Consider the following 27,274-nt stretch of genomic DNA (forward strand, 5'->3'; position numbering starts at 1 on the left):
CTTTACTGTGTATAGTCGATAAATCAAATCAAATTTATTTTCGGTCCGCACCCAAAAATCGGCGCCCTCAACGAGGATCACAATTTCAACCTGTTTCTGTACTTCTTATGGATAATGTTAATATGTAACAATGTCTAATTATTGGTAATTTAATAATTGTCAGTGAATGTATTGTGTTTGATCGAAAAAAAATATTTTCCAGTTATAACTAGTACAGTTTTAATATGGTGACAGATTCAAAACCAAAATTTTAACTTGCCACTACACTACTTAATTACATATAATATTGACCACTAGTCAGTCACAGTTGCAGCTGTAGTGCAGGTTTAAATTATTTGAAAGAAGACCCGTACACTTTTCAAAATTTGACAATTTCTACTTACCATTTCAACAGCCTTCAGGATACCAGCTGGTGATTTTATAAACTTAAAATTTACATTATGTGAAGTTTGGCCAGCACTAGAGCTATTTTCTTGTTCATTGCCAAATTGGGGAAAATCATTGGCGTTCGTTGTTGGTTGCGTTGAGCTTTGCTCTGCTGGGGTTTTATTTGACCCATACTCAGAGTCATACACAGCATATTCAGTCCCTGTTTCGGCTTGATGATCCTGAAATTAACAGCAAACTCATAGGATGTGAAAACAGTAAAATAAACAAGCGACTGTATAATACAATTTGATAGATAGATAGATAGATAAATAAATAAATAAATAAATAAATAAATAAATAAATAAATAATAGTCTAGTTCCTGACGACCGTATTCCGATTTTACAATGATAAATAATCATAATAAATATTTATTTCTTATATAGCGCATTACATAATTGCATAAAAATCTCAATGCGCTTCACATAATAAAAATATGCATTAAATGATTGGAGAATACAAAAAAATAAACTATAAAAATGGTTCAATAAAACTGACACATTGTGTCAACCATTAATAAAATACATTCACTGAGCCATGCTGGAGAAATATGCTTTTCGAAAGAGGTGTGTTTTAATTTGTGCTTTGAAAGAAGACAGAGAAGGTGCATTGCGAATAGACGAATCCAGAGAGTTCCACGGCCTGGGAGCAGTGACTGAAAAAGCACGTTTGCCACAGTACGTTATCTTCACACATTAGTAAGTTATAGTAATGTATAACATTGGAATACGGTCGTCAGGAACTAGAAGACGTCTAGCCACTTTCATCACATTATATTTACATCAGATTGGGCATCATTTACAAGGAATGTTGATGTAGTTAGAATTGTCTTTTTTTAATGAAAAACCTCAAGTACTGTGCAATATAATTATATAGAAAAGGTTCGAGATACAGCTAAAACACTGAATGACAACCACGAGCAGATGTAAAGAATAAAATAGTTTATGTTCACATTCAGTTTACAATTTATTTTTTTAACAGTACTTTTCAATCATTGATTTATCACTGATCACTCGTACATTAATGATAGTACAATCATTACAAACCCATTCTATGGTCTAACGTAATGCATGCATTGTCTGGACTGTGATCCATATGGTACTCCGAGATGCACACAATTCACACCGTGACACTGCTCATGACCGTCCCGTCCCATTGAACGTTTCTCAATCCGTAATCGTGCTTTATGACAATGTAGTTGAAAGACAAAACAATTGAATTTGCGACTTTGTGGTTGCATAATATAACTTATCGATTACAAATAATGCTAGCTATTAAGTGTCATGGATGGGGTCGAATTCCGTGCACTAAAACAGGCCGGGAATACTATCAGGCGTGAAATACATATCTTGAATTTCAAAGGCTTCCCCTGTTTGCGATGTCTAGATGCAAAAAAGTATCCACAATCTTCTACATTTCACAACAAGTGTCTCCAAACAAATCGACAACGCACTATTTGTATTCCTATACTGGTCGGTGTTGTTTAACTTGGTTGATAGATTCTGAAGTGAACCATAGACCCTCCTCCACTTGATGGCAGGTCTATGAGTGAACTCAATATCAAACTATACACCAGGACGATAATTCAATCGAGTTTATTAGCTCATTGTTCGATACCTCGTTAATACGCCAACATACCATCTCCAATGCTTACAACATATGCCAAGATTATTCAGGGAAAGTATTCAACTTCAAAACTCACCATGGAATTAGTAATAGTGCACAGTGCAGTCGTCGTTTTATAGACGGAGCGCTATAAGTTTTCGTGAGGAGACCCTATCATTTTCTAGAGTTTAAACGTTACTGCTGAGATGAAGTTTTCTCACAAATTTAAGACTAGATTCGACGCTGTTCTTTCGCCACTGGAAATTTTTCATTCTTCTCACAAATAAATTTACAGCCATTTAGTCAGTGGTCGTTATATTCGTGTAGGGTCTATGACTATATCTACCGCACGTTATTATCCGAGGAAACGTCTTCACCGATTCGCAATTTGCAAGACAGATTTTGAAAGCGAACTTTTAGGACCGTATAGCATAGATACATTGGCGAGAGAAAGGAGGTTCAGATATTTCAAATTAAAAGAACGTTTACTAAGTTCACTTCTCAACGTTTATTCAACGACAGCTCGTTTTGACAGCCTTGTGCAGAAAGTGACCATCTTGTTCGATTTACACTGCAATGAAGATATGATTACACGAACCTAACTGTAGACAGTCACTCAAACAAACGGTCAGCTGTCAAACTTCAAATAGTCACAAATGCTCCGAACACTAAGTTAAAAAAATATCACCACCGTATGCGCATTTATATCTGTCCTATCTCCCACCTTGTCTTTCTACTTATCGATCTTAGTTTATATTATGGTAGTTTACTTATGGTTCGGTGTACGTAGCGTCATAACTCACCTTATCCATTGTCTAGTAGTGTTTCTTTGTAGATGTAGGCGCAACCTGTTGGTCTCTAGGTCTGTACAGGTACAAGACTACCACAGTTCTGTGTTATATTTACTATGCGGTGTACGATCACAGGGTTTGACGCACGGTTCTTTTCGCCTCACACCCTTTGAAGGATTTGTAAACGCTACCGGTGTATTGTACCCTGTCTCCTCGTATGCACCAACGCCGAAGCACTATTGTTAACTGTCACGTGTGTGTGGTGACGTTATTCGAAAGTTGAGTCAGTCTGTTACGCAACAGCCTTGCTCCAGCCAGGCTGTTTCTATAATTTAACAGTCACGTGTACAGTCTCAGACCTGAGGTACAGTACAACTGCCGACATCAGACCGTTGACAAACAGAACCTGTTACAAACAAGGAAAGTAAACAAACGAATTGGATTAATAACACTTGACACAACATGTTGGAACAGCAGGGACTTCTATCACACATCATGGTTTGATAAGAACAGTTTTATGGCCTCTTTATGTGCGCATGAAATGCCAGGGAAACTTCTAATTTTTGTGTGAATGTAAAGAGGCCATACAACTATTCTTATCAAATGATGGACTGTAATACTTATCTCTCTGTATTTCCAACATGCTGTGCCAAGTGTTATTAACCCAATTCATTTGTTTACTTTCCCTGTTTGTAACAGGTTCTGTTTGTCCACAGTCTGATGTCGGTGTGATTGTAGACCAGGTCTCAGCATACACTGCACTAGCTCTGGATGTATATTCTACGAAGTTCGACACGGAGAGTGAAGACGTGTCGAACCTCGTAGCATATACATCCAGAGATAACACTACACCGATCCCTTCAACGAAATCATTTATTGATCTTAGATCGGTACAATGTCACTTAAAAATAAAATATACACAAGAACAAATACCCATTTGTGTTTATTCACCTCATTATATTCCTGTATATTTAACGTGAAAAAAATGTGGGAAAGGTTTGGGTGCACACTAGTAATGATTAAAATTCGTAATCTAATATATATGCAGAAGCCAAAGTAGTATTTATTTGCGTTCCCAGGCCTCCGGCCCATATGCAAAGAAGTTACACTTCGACATAAATGTATATAAGTCATACAGGTAATACATCTAATTTCAAATAAAGTGTTTAGTTATTAGACAAAGACTCTACGGCTCTAAAAAGCCTTAAAATATACATTGATAAGTTTCTAATTGGAAAATTTAAACTTCTGAACATTATTTGAGTCGTACACAGATACATAACCAATAACATGTGTACACTACTGCTTTCGATAACTTGCCTATAAATGTGAAATTGTATGCCTCTAAATGGTCTTCTACGATAGTACATGCCAAGAGAAAGCTCTGCTATGGATTATACCCCAATGTGAGATCTCGCTTTGCAAAACCCACATCTATTTGTAAAGAAATCTCTTATAGTGTATGTATGGACACTGTTATTTTATGCAGAGTACCAGTAGCAGCGCTTGACAGGCAACATCGACAACGACAAATATATCACAATCCAACAAATATCACGTATAGATCTGTTTTGTGAAAATAACCGAGTCCGCTAACATGTTTGTAATCCCTCCAACCGAATTTGAAAGTACCACCGGCAAAACTCCCGTTATATATATAGTGTATATTATAGTATATTATTTCAATAGTATAAAGGCCTGTATATTGCGTGTACAATTTACATTTATATAACATTATTACATTTACATGTGAAGTGGTATTTTCATTTACTGGTGCATATTTCATGTTGTATATTACGCGGTGTATGGACTTACGCGATCCTAGAAACTAGTTTTTACCTCTTTCACGTATTATCGGCCAAATATGTCAATATTATCGAAAATTTATTATCTTCTTCAACATATTTCGGATCACAAGTGTGGTCTGTGGGAGTAACAGAGTAACGTGTCGATATTGAAAAGGCCGCCCTCTACGTACCATGTGTGTTTCTAAGGTCAAAGGTTTGTTTCAATTCCTAAGTTGCTCGTGTCGATGTCGTCGCGTCTGCCGCGGCATTCTTGCCACAATCTAGCCTAAATCTGTACATCCCAACAGGAGTGCTTGTCCTTCCTTAGGTAAGTATCTTATCTGTTGTCAAAAACTAGATACATTCCAGAAAGATAGGAGTACATAGTACATAGATCGAAAGCAGGATCGCAAACACGTACTACGGAGTCGATTCTGACATTGTCCCTCTCCTTCGGGATCACGTGAATTTCAATATCAGAAACGAGTCCATCGTCTGTAAGCAGGACTAGATCTTGGATAGTCTTGCTGCTAGATCCCGATCCCTTGGGTTATTCTGCTTACTGTGAAGGCGACCGAATGTCGCTAGTGAGGGCGATAGTCGATTTTCCGGTTCCAAGATGCATTGCGCGAGAGGCCGTCGCTTATGTTGTTAGATTTAGTCTTGTTTTGTCTTTATTACATTTGAAATAATATTTTCATCAGGGAATGATGGTAAGATATGTTGATCTCTCTAATTATGGGTGATTTTATAGAACAAAGACTGAACGCCATCGATGACAGAGTGGATTTTACGGGTAAACCCAGGGTACCATATACCATAGACCCGTGGGTGGAGGGTCTATGCATATACTATGTACACATGGTAGTCTAGAAGCTATCCTTTGATTTTGAAATCTTAAGATCTCTCAACATAGTGAATTGCAAGACCGTCAGATTCAAAACCAGCTTCTAGACTATACACAGGGCCGCAGGGATTATAAACAGATTCCAATATGATGTTAATAATAGTAATGCTTTTTTTAATGTATTGTCATCAACATGATCAAACTAAAGTGGAGGGAATGCAGGTCCACACATCAATACTACTATGTTCTGTATAGCATTAGTTTGTGTATAATGTATGCATACTTTATTGTCAGATTGTGTTTTATTTAAGGAAAGTAAAGCTATGGGTGATCCGTAGCCAGGAACTATTATTTTTGCTCCTATGATGTAAACGTTTCGGAATCCATTTTGGAAACCTTCATGTCACTTGATTGTTCCCAAGAAGTATATTTTTTGCTTTATTAATTTATGTGTATTTGTAGGCCTAGGCTACTGCAAAGTACCAATTCCCTGATTGACAGACATCAACAGAAGTGTCTTTAGATGGAGAAAGTATCTGCCAAAATTGAAGAATCTGGAGAGATGGAAATTTCCTCTGATCGCCAGCATAGACTTGACAACTTCAGTGGAATTACCGTGAAGGTGGAAAAGTTTGAGGAGGATATTCATGTTTTGGATCAGAAGAAACATGGAAAAGTTGAAGAAGAAAGTGTGAAATCTGAAGAGTTTGGAAAGATGGAGATTCATGTCGACGGTCAAAATGCTATTGTGAAATATGAGGAAGTTAATGTGAAAACTGAAGATTATGGAGAAGAAGTTGTTCAAGATAACAATGAAATGGCACAGAAATATTGGAAAGTTGTTAATGATCGTACTATTACAAGTTCTGAACAGATCGTGGTAAAAGAAGAAAACTTTGCAAGGGTAGATAGTACTGAAAAAAATGTTGCATGTGGAGAGAATGGGAAACAGTTTCATCTAAATGATCACAGTGGGAACCACACATCCAAAGAATTATCTCATTGCAATAAGCTAAGTGAAATGTTGAATGAGAATGACAAATTGAAATCTCAAAATAGAGTCAAAGTGGATGGAAAATCTTTCCCTTGTCCTGAATGTGGTAAAAGTTTTACTCAACGAAGTCATCTGAGCAGACACATTAAGAGTCATACAAATGTGAAACCACATGTTTGTAAAACGTGTGGTAAGAGTTTTGTTAGAAGTGATGTCTTGAAGACGCACGTGAAGATTCACCAGCCTAAGACAGAGAACTTTGATACAAGTGATGTCTCGAAGAAAGATACAGAGACTCATAAGCTTAAAAGTGAAGAACATGTAGATAAGAAAAAGTTTGCTTGTGATGAGTGTGGTAAAGTTTTTCCTCGCACATATGAACTAAAAAGACACAGGATGGTGCATACAGATGAAAAACCATTTGTATGCAAAGAATGTGATGAGCGTTTTACTCAAATTGGAGGTCTGAATCGGCACATGAAGAGTCACAAGAATCACAGACCGTTTATTTGTGGCATATGTGGCAAAAGTTTTCTCAGAAATGTTACACTGAAACATCACGTCAGAATCCACACAAATGAAAGACCTTTCCACTGTCTACATTGTGATTTAAGTTTTCAGAGAAATGATGCCTTAAAAATACACATGGTGAAGACCCACGCTCCTAAGACATCTTCATTGTCCAGTGGTGAATACAGGAAAGTTTGTCAAGAGTGTGGGAAAGTTTTCCATCACTCTGGCAACTATACACTGCATATAAGGATTCATACTCAGGAAAAACCATATGTTTGCAAGGTTTGCGGTTATGCTTGTCATCAAAGTAATGGTCTTAAGGCACATATGTTGGTACATACAAATGAAAAACCTTACATGTGTAAGGAATGTGGAAAGTCTTTTAAACGGAAACATGGCCTTAGTGAACACATGAGGATCCACACAAATGAGAAACCGTTCCAGTGCAGTGAATGCAGTCAATATTTTAGACACAAAAGTAGTTTAAGAATACACATAAGAAAACATGTACAGAAAGTGAACATTGAAGTCTGATGACTGAAATGACAAAATTCATTTAAAAAAAACCATACTGTGCCATTGTGTAGTTTCATGTACAAGGAATGACAGCATATTCATTTGCATATCATTTGCATAATACAATGGGATGCAAATACCATAGTATGTGGTGCAGTGCAAGTAATCACTGGTACATACACAATAATTGGGATAACTTTTGAACTACATGTATAATATTTACAACACTGGGGTATTCTGTAAGAAACCATGCAGTCTTACTAGATTATTTTTGTTAATAAGAGTATAAAAGGTGGATATTAATGACCATATATTTCAAAGGAACACACTCAACACAAATTTTCCCCGGCAACACTAATTTTCAATCATGTGCCCAAATCCATATCATGAGCTGCAACAAGATGAAGTTAATAGCATCATGAAGAAATTTCACATTCCGAGTATAATGAGAATTGGGAACTTGCAAACCTGCCATGGTGAATGTTGTATCATGGGAAAAGTGATAATAAATACTAATCAATTAGCATTGTAAACAATAATGTTACATTGTTTTTAACCACAGATAATCATTTCATAGTCACCCTGACCATTGTGGGAGGTTTATTTTTCGGTAGCTCCAGATTAGGTATTACGATAACCACAGATAATCCCATAGACTTTGCATCTGAGCATGTTCAGTCTGGATTGCAAGTTCCCTATTGGAGAAAGAAACTTTGAGTACCTTTTAAGCTTGACATGTATCAATACATGTAAAGCTGATGCCAAATTTCTCCTGTAGTGTATTTGGGCTAATTCATATCATTAAGTTATGACTTGCTGTTAAAATATATTGTTATGAAATGCCAGCAGTGTGTAGGACAATATTTTAGGTACAATACACCATATTCCAGTTGTCAGAAAGATAAAAGATTTCAAGGTTTGGCCACTAGGAGTGCTGTTTACAGGACGTTTTTAGACCAGAAGTTGGGCATTGTGGCATGGATTTCTAGCACACGATTCCATTTTCACCACCAACAGTGATAGTTTATGCTATTGGAGCGTTTATGCAAACATGATGACGTTATTGTGTTCTCACATCACTTACTAGTACATTCAAACTGGAAGTTGAGTTTGTAGTAAACTGAATGAAGTAACCGAATACAACCGTCTGTCAGTGTGTGATGGATTACTACTGACATGCACTGTTCAGCCTTTCCCCAGCAGCAGGAGATATAGCTAGATTTTCAGTAGAATTTGTCCATTTGACTATATGTGTAGAGAGATTGTAGAAACTGACTACACAGTAACTATACAAGCTTTCACTGTTTCAGTCATATTTATCAAACAGTTTTCGAAACTAAATTACAAAGTTATTGGATTCAATGACATTTAAAGTTGCAAAGTTAAATATCTTAAAAACAGTTTCTGTAGTATTTCAAATTGTTCAGTTAAGTTACTGGAAGAATTTTTTAAAGTTAGAGAAATGACTGCAGGGAAACATCACAAAAAATGTTCAAGTGTTAACAGTGGATGATTAATAAAATTTCTAAAAGATTTTTGCTAAAAATTTATGGTGTGACTCATTTTTATAAGCAACAACGTGTGTATGTGTGGAGTCATGATGGTTGAATGGTATAATGGCTGACTTGTAATCTGTACATTGCTGGTTGTGGTGTCATGATGGCTGAATGGTTAGAGTGGATGGCTTGTAATCTGTACATTGCTGGTTGTGGAGTCATGATGGTTGAATGGTTAGGGTGGTTGGCTTGTAATCTGTACATTGCTGGTTGTGGAGTCATGATGGTTGAATGGTTAGAGTGGTTAGCTTTTAATTTGCTATCCACATCATTACTTCCGCTTTTACGAAATTAAAAAAATGGGAGACTACTACTAACCGGGAAAAAAATTGTTGAGGAGATTTCCCGCTACAAAACTAAAAAAAAAAGATAACAAACTCATAAAACATTTGAAGAATTACAACGTATAGAGAGGCACGTTGAGGGCGCTCTTGTAGGGAGCGGAGCAAGTCGTTAATGAGTGTTGTCATTTGACGACTTCAGTCGAATCGCTGGCACCACCGACAAGGAAGAATAAGGAGAGAACCATTTGATTTCGGGGGGGGGGGGTATGGAGGATTTTGAGAGAAAAAATTGTTTCCAGGTGAACCAGAAAAAAAAAGATTTTGATCCTGTAGTGGCATGAGAAAAAAAATTGTCATAACAGACAGAAGTGAAAAAAAAAAAAAATTGTCACAATGCACCAGAAATGAGCAAATTTGGAAACCTTATTCTCATGTATTCTTTGGCGGCGCAAATGTGTTTAATACAAGTATAAATTCCTGTTTTTTCCCCCAGCACTTATCATTAAAGCATGCACTATATAGTTTTGTTTTGTTTGTCACACGGTTCCTTGGTCCCCTGTGTGTTCAGAGAAGATAGAACAAAACAAAACAGTTACAAGAATATATTAAAACAAAATATTAAACGAAAACTACCATGTCCGAAAGACAACAAATAGACTAAAAATCGAAACCCCTTCCTCAAACTTATATTAGTTATAAGCATATTAGTAAACAAAATGAAATGAAAACAACAACAATAATATTTAATAGTATAAGAAAATCCAATCGTACAATAAAATAAACGGCTATTAATAACATCACGAACCTGCCTACACATCACAAAGAAAAAATACCATTGAATATGACGTAGAAAGTGGGTTTTTTTCTGGCACTGTACTCGTGACTGCGGTCGAAACGTAAGATCATGTGGAATCTGTCATTGTATTGTGTAAATATGAAATTGCCACAGAAAGCCTAAGCTACACTGTAAATCATAATGGGTTGACATACAGACGGTAACTGATTAAATTGTATACACCTGTAACCAAGTGAGTTGTCAATAATGACGATGAAATACAGAAACATGATTTATTAAATTCCATAAAACATGTGGGGGTGACTCAGAAACACTAACTTTCACCTTTGACCCATTCACGTGATGCAAGGAAGTGACCTGCTTGGCTGAACTCTCTACCCTCTTTCTGGGTTTCTTCGGTAAATAACTGTCGTTGATACAGGAAGCTTAAACTTTCGGAAGCTAACGGGTACAGTCTTACGGGAACCAAATCAGAAGGTTGCCATTTAAAAGAGACTACTAAAGGATTATAGTCGAACTACTGCCGACGCGACGCGACACAGGAGCCTGAAAAAATAAAGATTCAAGATGGAGTCAACCACAACAACTGTCACTACAACTCAAACCACTCGAGTTCAACCCGCTATCAGTTGTGATATAAACTACTTCAAGACGATCCGAGGAATTATCAAAATCGTACAGTGTGTAAGTCATACGAAATATTCAAATGCTTCTTTTGTATTTGAAAGTGAAAGTTATAGCTATCATACGTACGTGAGATGGTTCACATAGCAAACATGCCTCTGTGGTCTGTGTAACATAAACCAGTAACACGACACACCCAGCATCCATGTATCATAACAACGGCGTTTGCCTGCATATTTGTCATATATATATACTAGTATATTATGGTCGTATTCTATATCCTCAAATTGTTTGTTGCACAATATTTTATGCTCTCCAGATATTGAAGCTGCCAAAGTAAAGTACACAGGGGTTTGTTTTGGTACTTGCTAAAACGAGGTACACAGTGTCAGTGTAAATGTATGTGTTCACGCCCCGATACTATATACAAAAATGTATCTACACTGTAGTACAAAGTGAATTCACTGTCCAGAAAAATTGATTAAAATTTTTCATTACTGGCTTATGATATTAATATTTAATTATGGCTATGTTTTAGTTTTAGCATATAGTAAACAGCATTCAGGTTAAAAAGACCCTTCAACTTCAAGTAATTCTCGGTTATTTGATGGAAAACCAGTATTGTAATTTGTCTTTACCAAAAAGTGGGTCACACCCATTGCTTGTTTATACTCTGCATTCTTGACATGGGTGAGTGATAGTTAGTGACCATGCATGTATGCATATATATATATATCTTCTGACACACTGTCTGTATTTTAATGGAATGATTTAGTACATTGTCAACTCAATGGAGATGGGATATAGATCAGGGAGTCTCCTAGGGAGTCAAGGCAGATGATGCAGATCAGTTTCAGATCAGGGGGTCTAGGGAGTCATGATGCAGATCAACCTAACAACCCCAAGAGCTGAACAACATGGTGCATCTTACAGTCTAAGCCTAAGTACCTGAAACTAGTAACTGTTTGTAGCAGTAATATAATTATAGCATTTGTTTGGTGTTATAAATAACCAAAATAACTGTCAATATAAAAATGGACAGAACAAATACAGCAATTTTGATATATTGTGGAAGTATGTACTTCCGTGCATGTGTATAGCTAGTAATTAAACCAAAACAAAACCAAACAGCAAAAGTGAGTGTCTTGATATTGTCCACTGTTCTACATTTTTGTCAGTTAGTTGTCTTCTCTCGGTATCAAAGAGTTGTTGTTTCAGGTGGCTGTGACAAATCTGTTGACCTCAATTGACCTTTGCACAGTGGAGACATAGTAATGTATAATTCATGAATATGTAAAGTAAATAACATTGTAGATAGTTGTCAATTATTTACGTGTTTGAAACACTTGATTGACTCTTGTCTGAGACCTAACCCAAGCAATTTATTAACAGTTACACTGTCTATTCCATTTTAAGAACAACTGGACTCATAGGTTCAGAGTACTACGAGTGGTATAGGCTAAAGTGTGTATGTCACTGTGTTGTGGGTATGTGTGTGTGTGTGTGTGTGTGTGTGTGTGTGTGTGTTGTGGGTATGTATGTATGTATGTATGTATGTATGTATGTATGTATGTATGTATGTATGTATGTATGTATGTATGTATGTATGTATGTATGTATGTATGTTGTGTGTGTATGTGTGTGTGTGTGTGTGTTGTGTGTGTATGTTTTGTGGGTATGTGTGTGTGTGGGGGGTATGTGTATATGTGTGTGTATGTGTATGTATGTGGGGTATGTATAGTGTGTTGTGGGTATGTATGTGTGTGTTGTGGGTATGTACATTGTATGTGTGTGGGGTTATTTATATGTGAGTATGTGTGTGCGTGCAAATGACTGTACAAAAAATGCTGATTAATTTTAATGTCTAGTTGCAAAATTATTCATGGGAATATGATCAGCAGCATTATGACAGTTAGGCCTACGTGTGTTATTTGGTAAAATAAAGCTTATTTTCAGAAACTACTCTCTCTAATAATGTATTTGTACATTGTATTGTAGTCGCTTCCAATGGTTATTAAAGTATACATAATGAGACACTAACCTGTCATGTGTTTGCTTTAAATGAGGCATTATGAATTTTAATACTCATTTTGTCCACACAATGCATTACATGTGTGATATGATTTGGTAAATTAAAGGCCAGGGTTTCAGTCCCAGGTTCTCACATTGGTGTTATCTTATCAGTTGAGTCACAAGGAATACATAGGATTATTTTTTTGTTCTGGAGCAACTTTTTCTATAACTCTACCAGACAATTGTTTTTTTCAAACCGACTTAGTAATAATTTGAACTGTGGTATTTGAATCTAAGACATTCAGCCTTATATTGAATGTTTAAACAAAAAAGAAGACCACCCCAAATTTGACAGAAGTGATTTGTACGTACTCTGATAAGACAGTGATAATGGGAAGAAATAGGAAAAAACAGTCAAAGGAAATGATAATTATGATGGTAATATTGAAAAGTATAGAGAAAAATCAGAAAATAATATTAGAAATCTGAAAAATCTTGAATTTTTTTTATTTATTTGCCTATCCCCTGTGGTTTCATGCATTTTTCAGTCATAAAAATTGACAAAAAATTAGCAAACAATCATTTATACATTATACTATGTTTTTTGATCACCATGAATTTATGTTATCTGCAGGTGTTGGACATGATTACCTTTATCTGTGCGACATCAGACTGGCGCTATCGGTTTTACTCAGAATATCAATTCCATCAGTTTGTTTCCATGACATGCTTCTTGCTGACTTTAATACTGATAATATTCTATGTGACAAGACTATTGTACAGGATTCCAATTCCTTGGATTATTGTGGTAAGTACATGTTGCATTACTTTCTCTCCATATTTGGGTTTTTTAAATAATGAAGAAAAGGGTCATGACTTTGAAATTTGCATACTTAAATGGTTGTTATTGAACATGTATCTTTCCATTGATAAACTTTAATTGATCACTTTTGGATACAATTTGACACATAATTATAATGTACAAGAAATGTAATCTTGGTTACCTAGTGTCTCTGGGAGAAATCTCCTGACCCCAGTTGTGGTAATATATTCATTTGGTATTTTGGAAATAGTCCCATGGTCCTTTGCATTTGACTCTTGAGCATGCTCACTTTATAATTCAAGTTGGCACCCCAAGGACCCTGCTATAGGGGTAAGGTTTTGTGAGGGGTACTGTACTGTACTGTACTGTGTGCTGTGTTGTGTTTTGTGTTGTGTTGTGTTGTGTTGTGCTGTGCTGTGCTGTGCTGTGTTGTGTTGTGTTGTGTTGTGCTGTGCTGTACTGTACTGTACTGTACTGTACTGTGTGCTGTGCTGTGTTGTGTTTTGTGTTGTGTTGTGTTGTGTTGTGTTGTGTTGTGTTGTGCTGTGCTGTGCTGTGCTGTGCTGTGTTGTGTTGTGTTGTGCTGTGCTGTACTGTACTGTCCTGTACTGTACTGTACGTGACTGTACTGTACTGTATCATACCATACTGTACTATCATATCCTATACCATCCTGTACTGTACTGTACTATATTATACTGTCCTGTACTTTACCATACCGTACCACATCGTACCATACTGTACTGTTATACTGAACTGTACTGTATCATACTGGTCATATTCACAAATGTCATATTATTTTATGATGCAATTAATTTAACTAACTAGTTGCTATCACATTTGTACAATATCTTTGAAAGTGTTAAACATAGAGATACAACTTTGATACACATACACGTATTAGGGAGTTCAGGAAGTATAAAGTGTCATTAATGTGGTGCCAGGGATAATAATTGTAAGCCCCTTGAGCTCTCAAGACAAAATACACATTAAAAATTTGCATTATTGTTATTGTTATTATTATGTCAGTGTATTTGTTTTAAGGTTGGTGAACCCTGGTACTATTAAATAGAATAGGGGAATATAGGTCAAACTGACACAGTTGCCAATACACTGTAACATTATTTTGTAAAAAACACAGGATATATCCATAATGATACTTTGGCCAGTAATTGATATACATCTATGTCTGTGTTGACATGATACTCCATGAACACCTGCTGTATTCTACTTTTGACATCCATAAAGTGATTTTGACACGACTGCAGCTGACAGATTCTGAAGTGAAAGACCTAAAAAAGCATGCCATATATACGGAATATATAGTATTATATCATAACTAGGTAAAGCCCATATATAAGCTCGCACTTGCTTACAATATCATACACCTTGAATATTATTCAATCTCATATATCCCTGTTTGTATCAGACGTAACGAGTGAAGATGATCATAGTGATCGTAACTCGTATCATATAGGAACTAGACTATTATATTGCCAATTGCTGGAACCTTGACCTTGTGGTGAGCCTGTAGTTCTAATCGCTATGCTGTTCATTATGTTACCTGTTCTGCATACATTTTACCAATGAATAGAGTCCCTTGTTAGTGTTGATGGTGTATTTAGGACAACGTAAAGTGTAATTCAACATTATCCACACATAATACAATTGCATCAAGAAGCTTTTATTTGGTTTCATTGTTTGATATATGAAGTCTAATGCATAGGGACAAAAAGTGTCTTTAACCTAGAATTCCATTGATTTGAAAACACTTAAATGCACATGTATGGGTGAATTTCATGTGATAGGTCTGTCAGCATAAAATAAACATCATTATTTGTGCATTTTACATCAATAGATATTGGTATTTCCCCTTTTTTACCTGCCATAAAGGAAGGTTATGTTTTAGTGATGTTCTCTCTCTCTCTCTCTCTCTCTCTCTCTCTCTCTCTCTCTCTCTCTCTCTCTCTCTCTCTCTCTCTCTCTCTCTCTCTCTCTCTCTCTAGGAATTTATTTTATTATTTGGGTACAAAGATTAGGAAAGAATTGAAATAAATACACATTCATTGTCTCTGTTTTGAAGCCCCTTTGTGCATCTGTATCCAGCTGTCACACTGTTTTTAACAGAACTGAACTGAACAGAGGTTCAGTACTAGTGCTATAGAAATTGCAAAATGTTTGTCTGTCGTCTGTATGTATGTATGTATGTATGTATGTATGTATGTATGTATGTATGTATGTATGTATGTATGTATACGTATGTATGTATATATGTACACATGCACGCACACTTGTGTGTGTGTGTGTGTGTGTGTGGGGCGGGGGGCGGCTGACAACTTAAAGTCAAAAACTGCAGGACCGATTGCCTTGGTGTTTAGTGTGAATATTACTTTGGGTGTCAAGTTGGGAAATTGTTCAAATGAAAATGATCGCGATACAGTTGTTTGAATTTGTATAAAACATATAGCTTGCACTTTGGACCAATATAGAATGTTATAGTTTTATTCAAAAATAATTTTTTTTTATCGCATATTGTATGATCTTTAGCATTATGTTCATTGGTATCAGTCAAAAATTGGAATCATAATTAATACAGTGTGCAACTTTTAAAATGTATTGGTGTCACTTCATACCACACCATTCTGTATATTTATTGCAGGAATTTTTCTATTGTTGTGGAGTTTGTGCTATGTATTTGATATCATCGTCTGTTGTGGCAGCCAATTCTTTTGGTATTGCAGGATTAGAAGCAGCAGCAGTAAGTTTTATAACTCTTTGTTCTAATCAAGAGCTAGGCAATAGGGAACTTGCAAACCCGCCATGTTGAATGTTGCATCTTGGGAAATGTGAGAATAAATACAATGAATTGATATTGTAGACAATGTTGATACATAGTTTGTAACCACGAATGATCAATTCATATTTACCCTGACCATTGTGGGAGGTTAATTTTTTCAGTAGCTCCAGATTAGGTATTATGATAACCACAGATAATCCCATAGTCCTTTGCATCTGAGCATGCTCAGTTTGGATTGCAAGTTCCCTATTTTGTGTGATGATGCTCTCAATTGCTTGTTGCGATAAAGGATTCTGAAAAATACCTACCTGTCTTTTGTTTGTTCTCATACAGTCCATATTTAGTATGGTTGGTATCTTCCGACAACTAATACTGTGAGCACATCTTAGATTTCGGTATTACAGTATTCACACAGTTCAGGTACACATAATACTAAAGTATCTAGCTTTCCAAATGGTGTGTGTTTATCAATAATTTAATATTATCTTCTTGCTTTCAGAAATCTAAATATGGGCTAAAATTTGGTTCATTTTGCATGGCCCTCATTTTTTTGGAATGGCCCCCTTTTTGTTGAGCAGGGAGCCCTCATGGCCCCCATTTTAGAAATCCTAGATCAAACACTGATATATATTATAATATATTTTGTATGTTATATACATATATACAGTATGTATCTAAGCCAATTTGACACACAATTTCTAGTGACACACCAAAATTTGGGGTTACCCTAACTCTTACTTAACTCTTGTTACAATGTATACAACAATGATATTTTGTACGCTTGATAATAAATTTGGTGTTGGAAATTCTGGTTGTAGCTGGATTTCTGGTTGTCTGCTAGGTTTGTTTACAAGGGAACTTGCAGTGATCATGTGATACCACAAGCAAAATATGGCTATTGGTGAAAAAAATGCCTGCATATCTGCAGTGCAGGGCTCTCGACCAATCAGAATGCGAGATTAGTGACATGTGACGTATAAATACACATACATGTATGCACTGGAGATCATGCTGTCTGTTTTCAGAGAGTTCTGATAACTTCTATAGATCAAACAATAAAATAAAAAATATCATTCATACACTGAAATAATTCTTTATAATTGTTTCCTTCATTTTTCCAAAACAGGTGTTTGGTTTCTTTGCGCTTGTTTCCTATGCAGTAGAGGGAGCATTTTTATTCCGTGATTGGAGAGGTGGCATCAGGACACCAGATGGTGGTGCTACTACAACTTCGCAGCCAGCACGTACCTCTGAAATGGTTGTCACAGAAACCAAACACGAAGCTCCTCCAGCATACGAACCAGGTCCTTAATTTATATCAGACTCAAACAAGAAGAAAATAGCTTGAAAAAAGTTTATGGTAACCGGAGGACTCACTTCAAGATTATAGTTTTGATTACTTCCAGTTCCCTTATTGTCTTGTGAATTAAAGGGGAACACCACACCAGGAAATTAAACTTTGAGTTCAGGAGAGTCGTATCATGATTTCACGTTATGTATCTATGTATCTGAAGGAAATAAGCACTTAGGAGTCATGAATATGTATTGTGCAACTAATAAATATTCATTTCTGCTAAGACCCATGATGCACTGGTGCACCATTGAAACAACAGTAGAGGTGAAAAAATAGTTTCAATTTGGTGTTTCTTGATAATCAAGCAAAATTGACATGTGAAATTGTAAAATAACTCTCCAGAGCCCAAAAGTTTATGAAAATACCTTAAAGTTTATTTCCTGGGTGGAGTTCCCCTTTAATAATGCCCAACTTCTGGTAGGCCAAAAAAGAAGAAGAATTGTTTCTGGCATCACTTAAATACCCCCACGTCGTCTTTTTTGGTGTTTATTCAGCCTATGCAGTCTGCAGATCTGTGGGGAAACACAAAAATAACCCTCCCTACTTCAGTGAAGACAACTGTAGAACCAATCATGAACAAGCAAATGACATCTGCCCCACATACATGTGCACACTTGCACTAAAGTACTAAATAAAAAGAACAGTAACTGCCATAAATAGTAGACTGAGTGACAGGTTTGTTGAGAATTAAAAAAAAAAAGTTTTGTCATTTTAGACAATCTGTCCTGACCAGAAGCAATTCTTTTTTTATATTTGGCATTAAGGTATTATTTTCATTATATCAGAGACATACCACTACAATGACATCAGCAAAGTTCAAGTTGTTCTTCAACCATCATTTTGTCTCAAACCTCAACTAATTTTAGACAGGAAATAAGAATTTATTCTTACTCCTTGAGAAACTGAGGTTCAATTTTGGATTGGAAATGATTATGATTACAAAAAAAAGATTTTAAAAATATAACAAGGAAGTGTCCATATTAAAAAAAAGTATATCTGGTTGACTTTGTACTAGTTGCAAGGTCATTACATGCCTCTGCCCTGAATAACGAACAGTATCAGTTGTGATGTCAGTGTCTACCCATGCAATGCATCATGGGACCGGAAGGCAGTGTTGTAGTCATTATCATACAGAAATTACTGTAAACCTGGAAATGTTCGCTTAAGAGTTATTTTGCTAATTTCGCTAGACGACAAAAATGCAAAGACAAGTGACCAAAATGCCTTCTTGTACATGAACACAATGTACCAATCTGGTAATTAGTAAAAAATTATTCGTTGAGAACTTGCTGAAGACTGTACAATCACAATGGATTCTAGTAGTGACAATATCTAGGTTTTCATTACGACAAGTGATATAATTTATGAAAATGTAATAGATTTGTGGGTATTAGGTCATGAAAATTAATATTTATAGTACTTTTTTTTTTGCTGTATGAACTGCTAGTTGCAATGTTAACACATGTTAACAAAAATCCTGTATGTTCTAACTTTATGAATAGAAAAGTTTAATACTTAATCATCAATACTTAGTTATGAACATTTTGTTTATCAAAAAAATTTTTTTAGTTTGTTTGAGTTCATTTTTATGTAATAATGTTAAATTACCTCACAGGGGAAATACTTTTATATCATATCTCATATTAGCTTGATCAAAATTTCTTTTATCTTTAATTTTTAGTTATGTTTACCTGACTTTTTCTCTCTCGCTGATATCGAGTATAGGTTGCAGTGACATAGACACTTACATTTCTACATTTACTGTGTTTAAATATAGCAAAATTTAAACTTTGCTGCAAAATAAGCTATGATAATACCCAAATTGAATTATTAGTGATTCTACCATCCTAAAACTACTCCCTAAACTTAGTAAAATGATAAGTATATTTAGCCCATTCTCCCCCAGCAGTTGTATTACCGGTATGTAACATCCCTAGTACAGTACCTCTAAGGGAGAATTTAAAGTCCAAACATAAAAAGGGGAAGTAGTGATCAAATTGAAATGAAAGGTTAAATGTATCTTTGGAGAAGTTTAAAACAAGTTGTGAAGACTATGAACTACATCATTAATCATTGTAATTGGATTACTACTTCAAATGACAGTGGGTCATTAATCCTTAATACCTGCCATGAACAATGCAATACAGCAAGCAAGATATCAGCTTATTTGTTATGTTCTTCATACTTTCATTTCCCGCCAAAAATATCGCAAAAAAATTACACTGTTTCTGTAATTTCTGACATGTATCAATTTTATTTTAACTAGGAATCATAGAAATTGTTCTTTGTTAACAAGTGTCAAAAATTTGGTTTTAAGAGTTTTTTTTTTGGTTTTTTTGGGGGGAATTTAATTTAAATAACTATTTTTTCACATCTCTGTTAATTTATGGTTACCAGGAGGTTATGCATGTGTACTAGTGCACGTTACAAATATGGAATATCCATTTAAAGTATTTGGGATATGAATATAAATATCTGTTCGTAAGAACTTGTGACACCAAATTGATATTTGTAGTAGACTTCAACAGTAATAAGATATAATGTATAAACTTTTGTCAAGTTTTGACTAGAAATAACACATCAAGTAATATTTAATATGTATTATTCATAAGAGCACCATAGTTAGATCAATGTGTTGTCTTTGTAAAAATGTCTGGTTAATAACTGATGGTATTTATGAGCTTTACCAGGATGCATGATGCAGTAATATTAAGTAATATTATAATTACAAAGATGGAAACAGACTTTTCAATATTAAATATAAGAAATTATGTGATAAATTTGTTGAAATATTGTGGTCAGAAATGATAGTGTCTGGTATCTCATGTTCAGTAATATAGGGAACTTGCAAACCCGCCATGTTGAATATTGCATCATGGGAAATGTGATAATATGTACTAATCAATTAGTATTTTTTTTAACCACAAATAATCAATTCATAGTTATCCTGACCATGGTGGGACTCCAGGGAGGTTAATTTTATCGGTAGCTCCAGATTAGGTATTACAATAACCACAGATAATTCCCATAGTCCTTTGCATCTGAGCATGCTCAGTCTGGATTGCAAGTTCCCTATTCAGCATTCAACTCAACCATGATGGATTGTATATCATCAAAATATTTTTTCAAAATAACAGTGAAGTTGCTTAACAAGGAGAGTATATCAAACAGTGAAAATAAATTTTTGTGCCATACCGATCAAGCATTGTTGTGACTCACTAAGGTCAGTGAGCTCTCTAATAAAAGACACATTTTTTCAATGGTTGTGGGTCAAAATGATTTTGTAATTGGTTCTGAAGTCAAGCTGAAGTAATGTGCTCAGGGTCCAGAAGTAATGAGCAAGAGAACAGCATTTTTGGTTGATAGAACTATTATTTTTCTGTGTGTCACCAGGTGTAACCCTGTCATTTCCATTTGTTTCTGAATGGCTAAAGTCCTTGGGCAAGATTTGAACCAAAATTGTGCCTCAATCAATCCAGCTGTATAATTGAGGACCTGGTAAGATAGAGGTTGCAATGTGAATGCTTTAATCATATGTGCTCACAGAGATTGCAATGGATTGTATGCTCCCCAGGGAGTTGAAGAAGTGTAAAGTTGTGTCACTATAAATCCGTGTCGGGGTAATAATTGTAAAACACTTTGAGCAGAGAGTGGGAAAGCACTATATAATAACCACACTGTTATTAAAATAATTACATTATTATTATTATTATTGATTCATATGTTGATTTATCTCAAATTAAAAACTGCATACTGTAGGATTTTCCTGTCTGAAGTGAATCAACTTTTAATTAATTATAACCGTAATTTCAGATATCTTTACATCATGGGTTATGTCAAATGTTCATTATCAAATATTGTTGTTATCAATTTTTACATGTACATTGCAGATAACATCTGAAATATGTAATACATAAGGTATATATCAAATATTATATCTACCTTGTCATTCTATAATTATGTCTAGAATAGGGAACTTGCAAACCTGCCATGTTGAATGTTGCATCATGGGAAATATGATAATAAATACTAATCAATTAGTATTATAAACAATATTGTTACATTGTTTGTAACCACAAATAGTTCATAGTTACCCTGACAATTGTGGGGGTTTATTTTATCAGAAGCTCCAGATTAGGTATTACGATAACCACAGGTATGATCCCATAGTCCTTTGCATCTGAGCATGCTCAGTCTGGATTGCAAGTTCCCTCTTGCATGGTGAATTGTTTATAGAGATGTAAAAAAGAAGAAGTTGACAATAAAATCAACATACGTGATCAAAGAATTCGTGATTGGTAAAACATGATGGTACAATGTAGTTACAAAAAAATGTCTACTTGTAGAGACCAAACAATTTTTGGAAGTAAATCTCAAATTTTTGCTGACTATAATGGATGGTTGTGTTAGATATATGAAGTGAGTTTGAGTGGTGAACAGCTGAGATCTGGATGCCTACGATAGACAGGATTTATAACATAACTTGATAACAGTGAACAGTGGTATTATGGCGGCTACGTTTAGGAAGGGAGATGTTGGGTCAGAATCATCATGTAATATTTCAACCAAAATTAAAAGTTATGCTGTAAGTTATTTAAGCAAGTGAAATGACTTTAGTAATTTTAATTTGATGAGAATGTGTCAAATATGAATACGTGATTAGATAAAAAGAATGAGTTTTAAAGATCCCCATGTTTCAAAATAAAAAATTGTGTAGAATTATCTCCACTTATTAGACTAAGAATTAGTAGAATCTGTATGAAAGTCATGTTATGAACAGATGTATTTTCACATCAGAATTAAAATTAAAATCAGCCTATGGGTGAATAATTGAAAATAATTTTTGTCAGTCATAAGTGTTTGTGTCAGAATGTACTTGACCCTGCAACATTCTTGTGACAGGTTTCAAAAATTTGACATTTAGAAAAATAAGTAATTATTATGGAAAAATTTGACATTTAGATAAAAAAAGTAATTATTAAATTATGGAAGTATTATTAATAGTTATATTAATGTGTATGGCTCCATGTCTGTTTTGGATTTTACATGACACTTTGAGGCAGCTATCTGTTATATTGTGTTAAAGTCAACATATTGACAATGGTTCACAAATAACCTGCACATTCAAATTGTAATTGTTGTGAAGAAAAGTTTTGAGTTCACCTTGTATGAAACCTGTGGAAAAATGTGCCAGAATTTAACTCAACTGTTCCTAACTGTAGAACAGTTTAATAGAGCTTTGACCTTCTCCCTATTTCATCCTCATCTCTTTTATTTGAAAGGGTTATTTCTTGACTAATTTTTTCGAATCATGCCTCGCACTTCAGAAACTCAAAACTAGTAATATTGAGAAAAAAAAATTGCCATTAGAATTGAAATTGTGATCTTATGTAATGAACATGTAGATACATTTGTATTGTGTATTGTAAAGTGCTGACAAATGAATTATTCTATCAAACAATTTCAGGTGGCTGCTGTGATAAATGTATGATATCAAATTTTATGTGATATGTGTCCTTAATCTCATTTAATGATATGCATCATCAATCATTTATATGCATAAATAACAACCTAATTTGCATATTCACCAACTAAGTAAACTATGAAGACAAGTCATTAATGAAAAACAACCAATATACATTTCAAGTACTTGATTATATAATCTCAGTATTATTTATATCTTCCAATTCAGGTTTCATTTCAAAAATGGTTTATTTTCCTGATCCTTTCACTAGATTGATGTCAGATCTGACTTTCAAATTACTGGCCAAGTGATGCCAATATTGTGATTTATATACTGACATAAACTGATTCTACCTTGCACATTCTATTATTCCAGTTCTGTGTGTAGTATCGAATTAGACTAAATTAATGTTTAATTCTATACTACGGTTTAACATCACACAGGAATTTTCATTTGAACACTTCTGTGTGTACGTAATCAGGGGTGAACAAATCCAATGGTCCTGGGTCCGGGACTAGGAATTTTTTGGGGCGGACCACACAAATTTTACCTTGTCTGGTCTGCTGGACCAGTACACTACTGTTAATAACTATGTTAAAAAGTCATCTGAATATACAGATTGATAGGTAAGATCTAATGTTTCACATTAGCAGGACCTGGGACCACTAATTCTTTCAGCAGGACCACTGGATTTTTTAAGGTACTGGTCCGGGGACCACCAGTTCACAAAATGATTTGTACACCCCTAGTAATTCACAAATCACCTTCACAGGAGAGACTTGTCCAGTTAGGAGTAGGAGAAAAGATTAAATAGCTTTAGGATGATTCATGTATTGAAGTAATCGTAATAAATTATTGACCAACATGGTATAGGCTTACTGTCATAATGTTTATTCTCTTTTTATTATATTTATGCATAGCATTTCCTCTTTTTTAGTTTCAGGATATACTTTATATCATTTAAACTGATTGTAAATGACAGCATTTCCTGTTTCTTAGTTTTAGGATGTACTTTATATCCTTTTCACTGATTGTAAATGATAGCATTTCCTGTTTTTTAGTTTCAGGGTATATTTTGTATCATTTTCATTGATTGTAAATGATAAATTTTTATTTCTGCTTTGTTAACTCAGAGGAAAAAGAGGAGCCACACTTTAATCATATGTACCTTACTCATTAAAAGAGTATTTATTTATCACAATATAAGATAACATTATATATATTCTATTCTAAGTACTAAGTACATGCTGTGCGACTGCTAGATTATTTCCTCCGAGTTGCAGACTACATCAACCTGCAAAAAGGCAATGAGTCGAAGACTGTTTTTAAGATAAATATGGTGGATAAGAACTGCATTTCAAAATGTTTCTGTTAGTGACTTGAATTCAAAAATGAAATGAAAATCATTTGTGGTGTCTAAGAAGTGGTTAGACAATACGATGCTGGATTGCGAGTAAATTTGAGACTCTGTATATGAGGAATGTGTGGATATGAAGTTCTTATCAATATTGTTGCATCCTTTGCTTGTTTTGCAGCGTAAGTTATTGTCATTGTAAAAGTTTTTCAGTACAAATTTGGGTTGTTTTCTATTTAAAATATACAATTGCAGCATACATGTATACAGTTAAAACTACAGTGATGTGTAGTAATTCATTGCTATCTTTGCCGCTTTATTAGTTTTTATTATACAACAGTTCTGCTGTACAAATTGTGGTTGGTTTTCAAAGACAAATGTACAATTGCAGGATATACAATGTACAGTTAAAAAAAACTAAAGTGGTGTGTAGTAATTGCATATGACTGAATACATGTATACCTGACGTTACAGTACTAACATTTTTTCTGTGAACATACATTGTATTTTAAGTTGCACTGTTACAACTGTCAATTTTTATACCATTCTGCTAACACAACTGTCTTGATATGTATGGTAATATGCAAACGTAAAGGGGCATAAGCTGAGTGTATGTGTTGTGGGGGGAGGGGGGATTTTTACTGCATGCTAAAAGTTACTTGTGGTGTTCTACTTACTGAAGCACACTGATCCATCCCATGCTATTAGCTGAACTCCTGGGGGCGGTACCAGTGGCCAGCTCTGGTAGGGGTGTGTGGCCAGTGCTGGAAACCCCAGACCCCATTTTAGACCCACTTTGACCAAAAATCAATACCCCATTTTAGACCTTTACTGGTTTTTAAAAGATGAAAGTTTAGACCTAAATACATTTTCCTTACGAGGCAACATTTTGGGGCAGTTATGGCAGTTATGATTTATCAATGTATCTAAATCATGGTCAAGTTTATAAACTCAGCATGTGTCACTTTAACATCTTACCTAAGAGTTCTTAGACTTTAACAGACTAGCAGAGAATCTCTAGAGGTGTACAACTAGACATCACAAACTTTTCTGGATGTTTCTTCTGGAGGTGTACAGCCAGCTGGGTGGTACATTTACTCTGAGGTTTTTCACAAACATTCTCCAGTTTGAAAGTTTTCTTTTGATTGTTAAATCAGTTTGGTAAAAATTGTGTTTTCATTCTTAAGAAATATTGAGTTGAAATTATGTATTTGTGTTTTTATTAGGATCTAGTAGGAATGAATGATAACTAAGATGTAGTGAATGAATGGTGCCTTCTATTTTTCTGTAATAGGGATATGAATGTCTATTTGTATATTTCAGAATTAGAAATTTGATAGTTTATTTTGAGTGTTGTAGATGCAGAGGGAGACTACGATATGTCGTGTTCAGTCCTACAACCTGCAAAAAACCTCCCCAAAACACAGGTGTGTTTGCTTGTATGTGGTAATTATAAGCAGGAATGAGACAAGGTTTATGCAAAGACATTATAATGTAATTAGTACCAGTAACTTACCAAGGCATGAAGACCTCAGGAGCCCAGATCCCATGGTTCTGTTTACTGATAGAACTGTCATGAATTTGTAATTACAGTGTCTGGGTTCTGACATGACACTGTTTATACATATCGCCAAACATTGTCTTGAATTTGTAATTACTGTGTTTGGGTGCAGACATAACACTGTTTACACATGTCGCCAAACACCTTAGTAGTTAGAGAAATGAATATCTTTTATTGCAATGGCTCACATTGGTGTCAAGACAATAGGTACACTAAACTTTAACTTGAATGACATCTCCAGACATACGATATTGGTGTACCTATTGTCTTGACATCCATGTGAGCTATTGCAATAAAGATATTCATTTCTCTAACTAGGTGGTTGGTGACATGTATAAACAGCATCACGTCTGAATCCAAACACAGTAATTATAAAATTCATGACAGAACACTACATGTTATAACATTAAGTACGACTATTACTGTGACATTGTAACTTCCACAGATATACAGAAAGCATTGCAAGAACCTATACATCAAAGACACCTGCTGTGTTTGTTGTGAGTTGTTTTTACCTAATATTGTTTCTGCAAGAAGTCTCTCCTTGACTCATTTCATTCATCAAGCAAATGCATCAGTGTTTTTTGGCGAGTTGCGGGCTTATGAACCAGCGGTATCATGTATCTTACAGACTATTGCAGAGACTGTTCGACCATGCAATACTTAGACAAGAACAACATTCGTTTACAAACCACATTGTCTAGTAGGACATGATGTAACACACCCCCTCTCCCTCCCCTCCACTCTCCAGTTTGACAGCCAACAATAAGACACGCATTATATCCTATCTGTTAGATGTGGGTCTGTATTAACTATTGTAGTCAACCCTATTACAATCTACTATAGAGTTAGCTACATGTACTGATGTATTTCATGTAATGAATAAATGGCTGATAATTAAACTGACAGCACATGTGTTGGTTGTCTTTAATTTATGCATACATTACTGCATTGGTATTAATATTGAAATGTAGTGCATCATGCTATGAATTTTTCTTTGAATATGAACTGGCATTTGTAAAGTTATTCAATAGGGAACTTGCAAACCTGCCATGTTGAATGTTGCATCATGGGAAATGAGATAATAAATACTAATCAAATAGTATTGTACATAATGTTACATTGTTTGTAACCACAAATAATCAATTCATAGTTATCCTGACAATTG

General features: G+C 34.9%; 2 protein-coding genes across 2 annotated transcripts; both read left to right on the plus strand.

Annotated features, from left to right (window-relative positions):
• The first annotated feature begins 4,836 nt into the window (after positions 1-4,836).
• On the plus strand, positions 4,837-8,972 carry LOC144447531 (uncharacterized). The gene is made up of 2 exons (XM_078137578.1): positions 4,837-4,938; positions 5,920-8,972. The coding sequence occupies exon 2, from the start codon at positions 5,981-5,983 to the stop codon at positions 7,496-7,498; it is 1,518 nt and encodes a 505-aa protein (XP_077993704.1). The 5' UTR covers positions 4,837-4,938; positions 5,920-5,980; the 3' UTR covers positions 7,499-8,972.
• Positions 8,973-10,489: 1,517 nt separating this feature from the next.
• On the plus strand, positions 10,490-22,742 carry LOC144447082 (CKLF-like MARVEL transmembrane domain-containing protein 4). The gene is made up of 4 exons (XM_078136987.1): positions 10,490-10,800; positions 13,388-13,561; positions 16,236-16,334; positions 17,500-22,742. Exons 1-4 carry the CDS (start codon positions 10,684-10,686, stop codon positions 17,683-17,685), a joined length of 576 nt encoding a protein of 191 aa, XP_077993113.1. The 5' UTR covers positions 10,490-10,683; the 3' UTR covers positions 17,686-22,742.
• The last annotated feature ends 4,532 nt before the right edge of the window (positions 22,743-27,274 follow it).

Source organism: Glandiceps talaboti, chromosome 16 (assembly GCF_964340395.1).
Source record: "Glandiceps talaboti chromosome 16, keGlaTala1.1, whole genome shotgun sequence".
Lineage (NCBI taxonomy): Eukaryota > Metazoa > Hemichordata > Enteropneusta > Spengelidae > Glandiceps > Glandiceps talaboti.

What these genes read in the sequence shown, in the direction of transcription:
- LOC144447531 (XM_078137578.1), top strand. Translation starts at nt 5,981, where the DNA reads ATGGAGAAAGTATCTGCCAAAATTGAAGAATCTGGAGAGATGGAAATT.
- LOC144447082 (XM_078136987.1), top strand. Translation starts at nt 10,684, where the DNA reads ATGGAGTCAACCACAACAACTGTCACTACAACTCAAACCACTCGAGTT. An exon ending in CAATTCCTTGGATTATTGTG is followed by an intron (nt 13,562 to 16,235) that starts GTAAGTACATGT and finishes TATTTATTGCAG; the next exon opens with GAATTTTTCTATTGTTGTGG. An exon ending in CAGGATTAGAAGCAGCAGCA is followed by an intron (nt 16,335 to 17,499) that starts GTAAGTTTTATA and finishes TTTCCAAAACAG; the next exon opens with GTGTTTGGTTTCTTTGCGCT.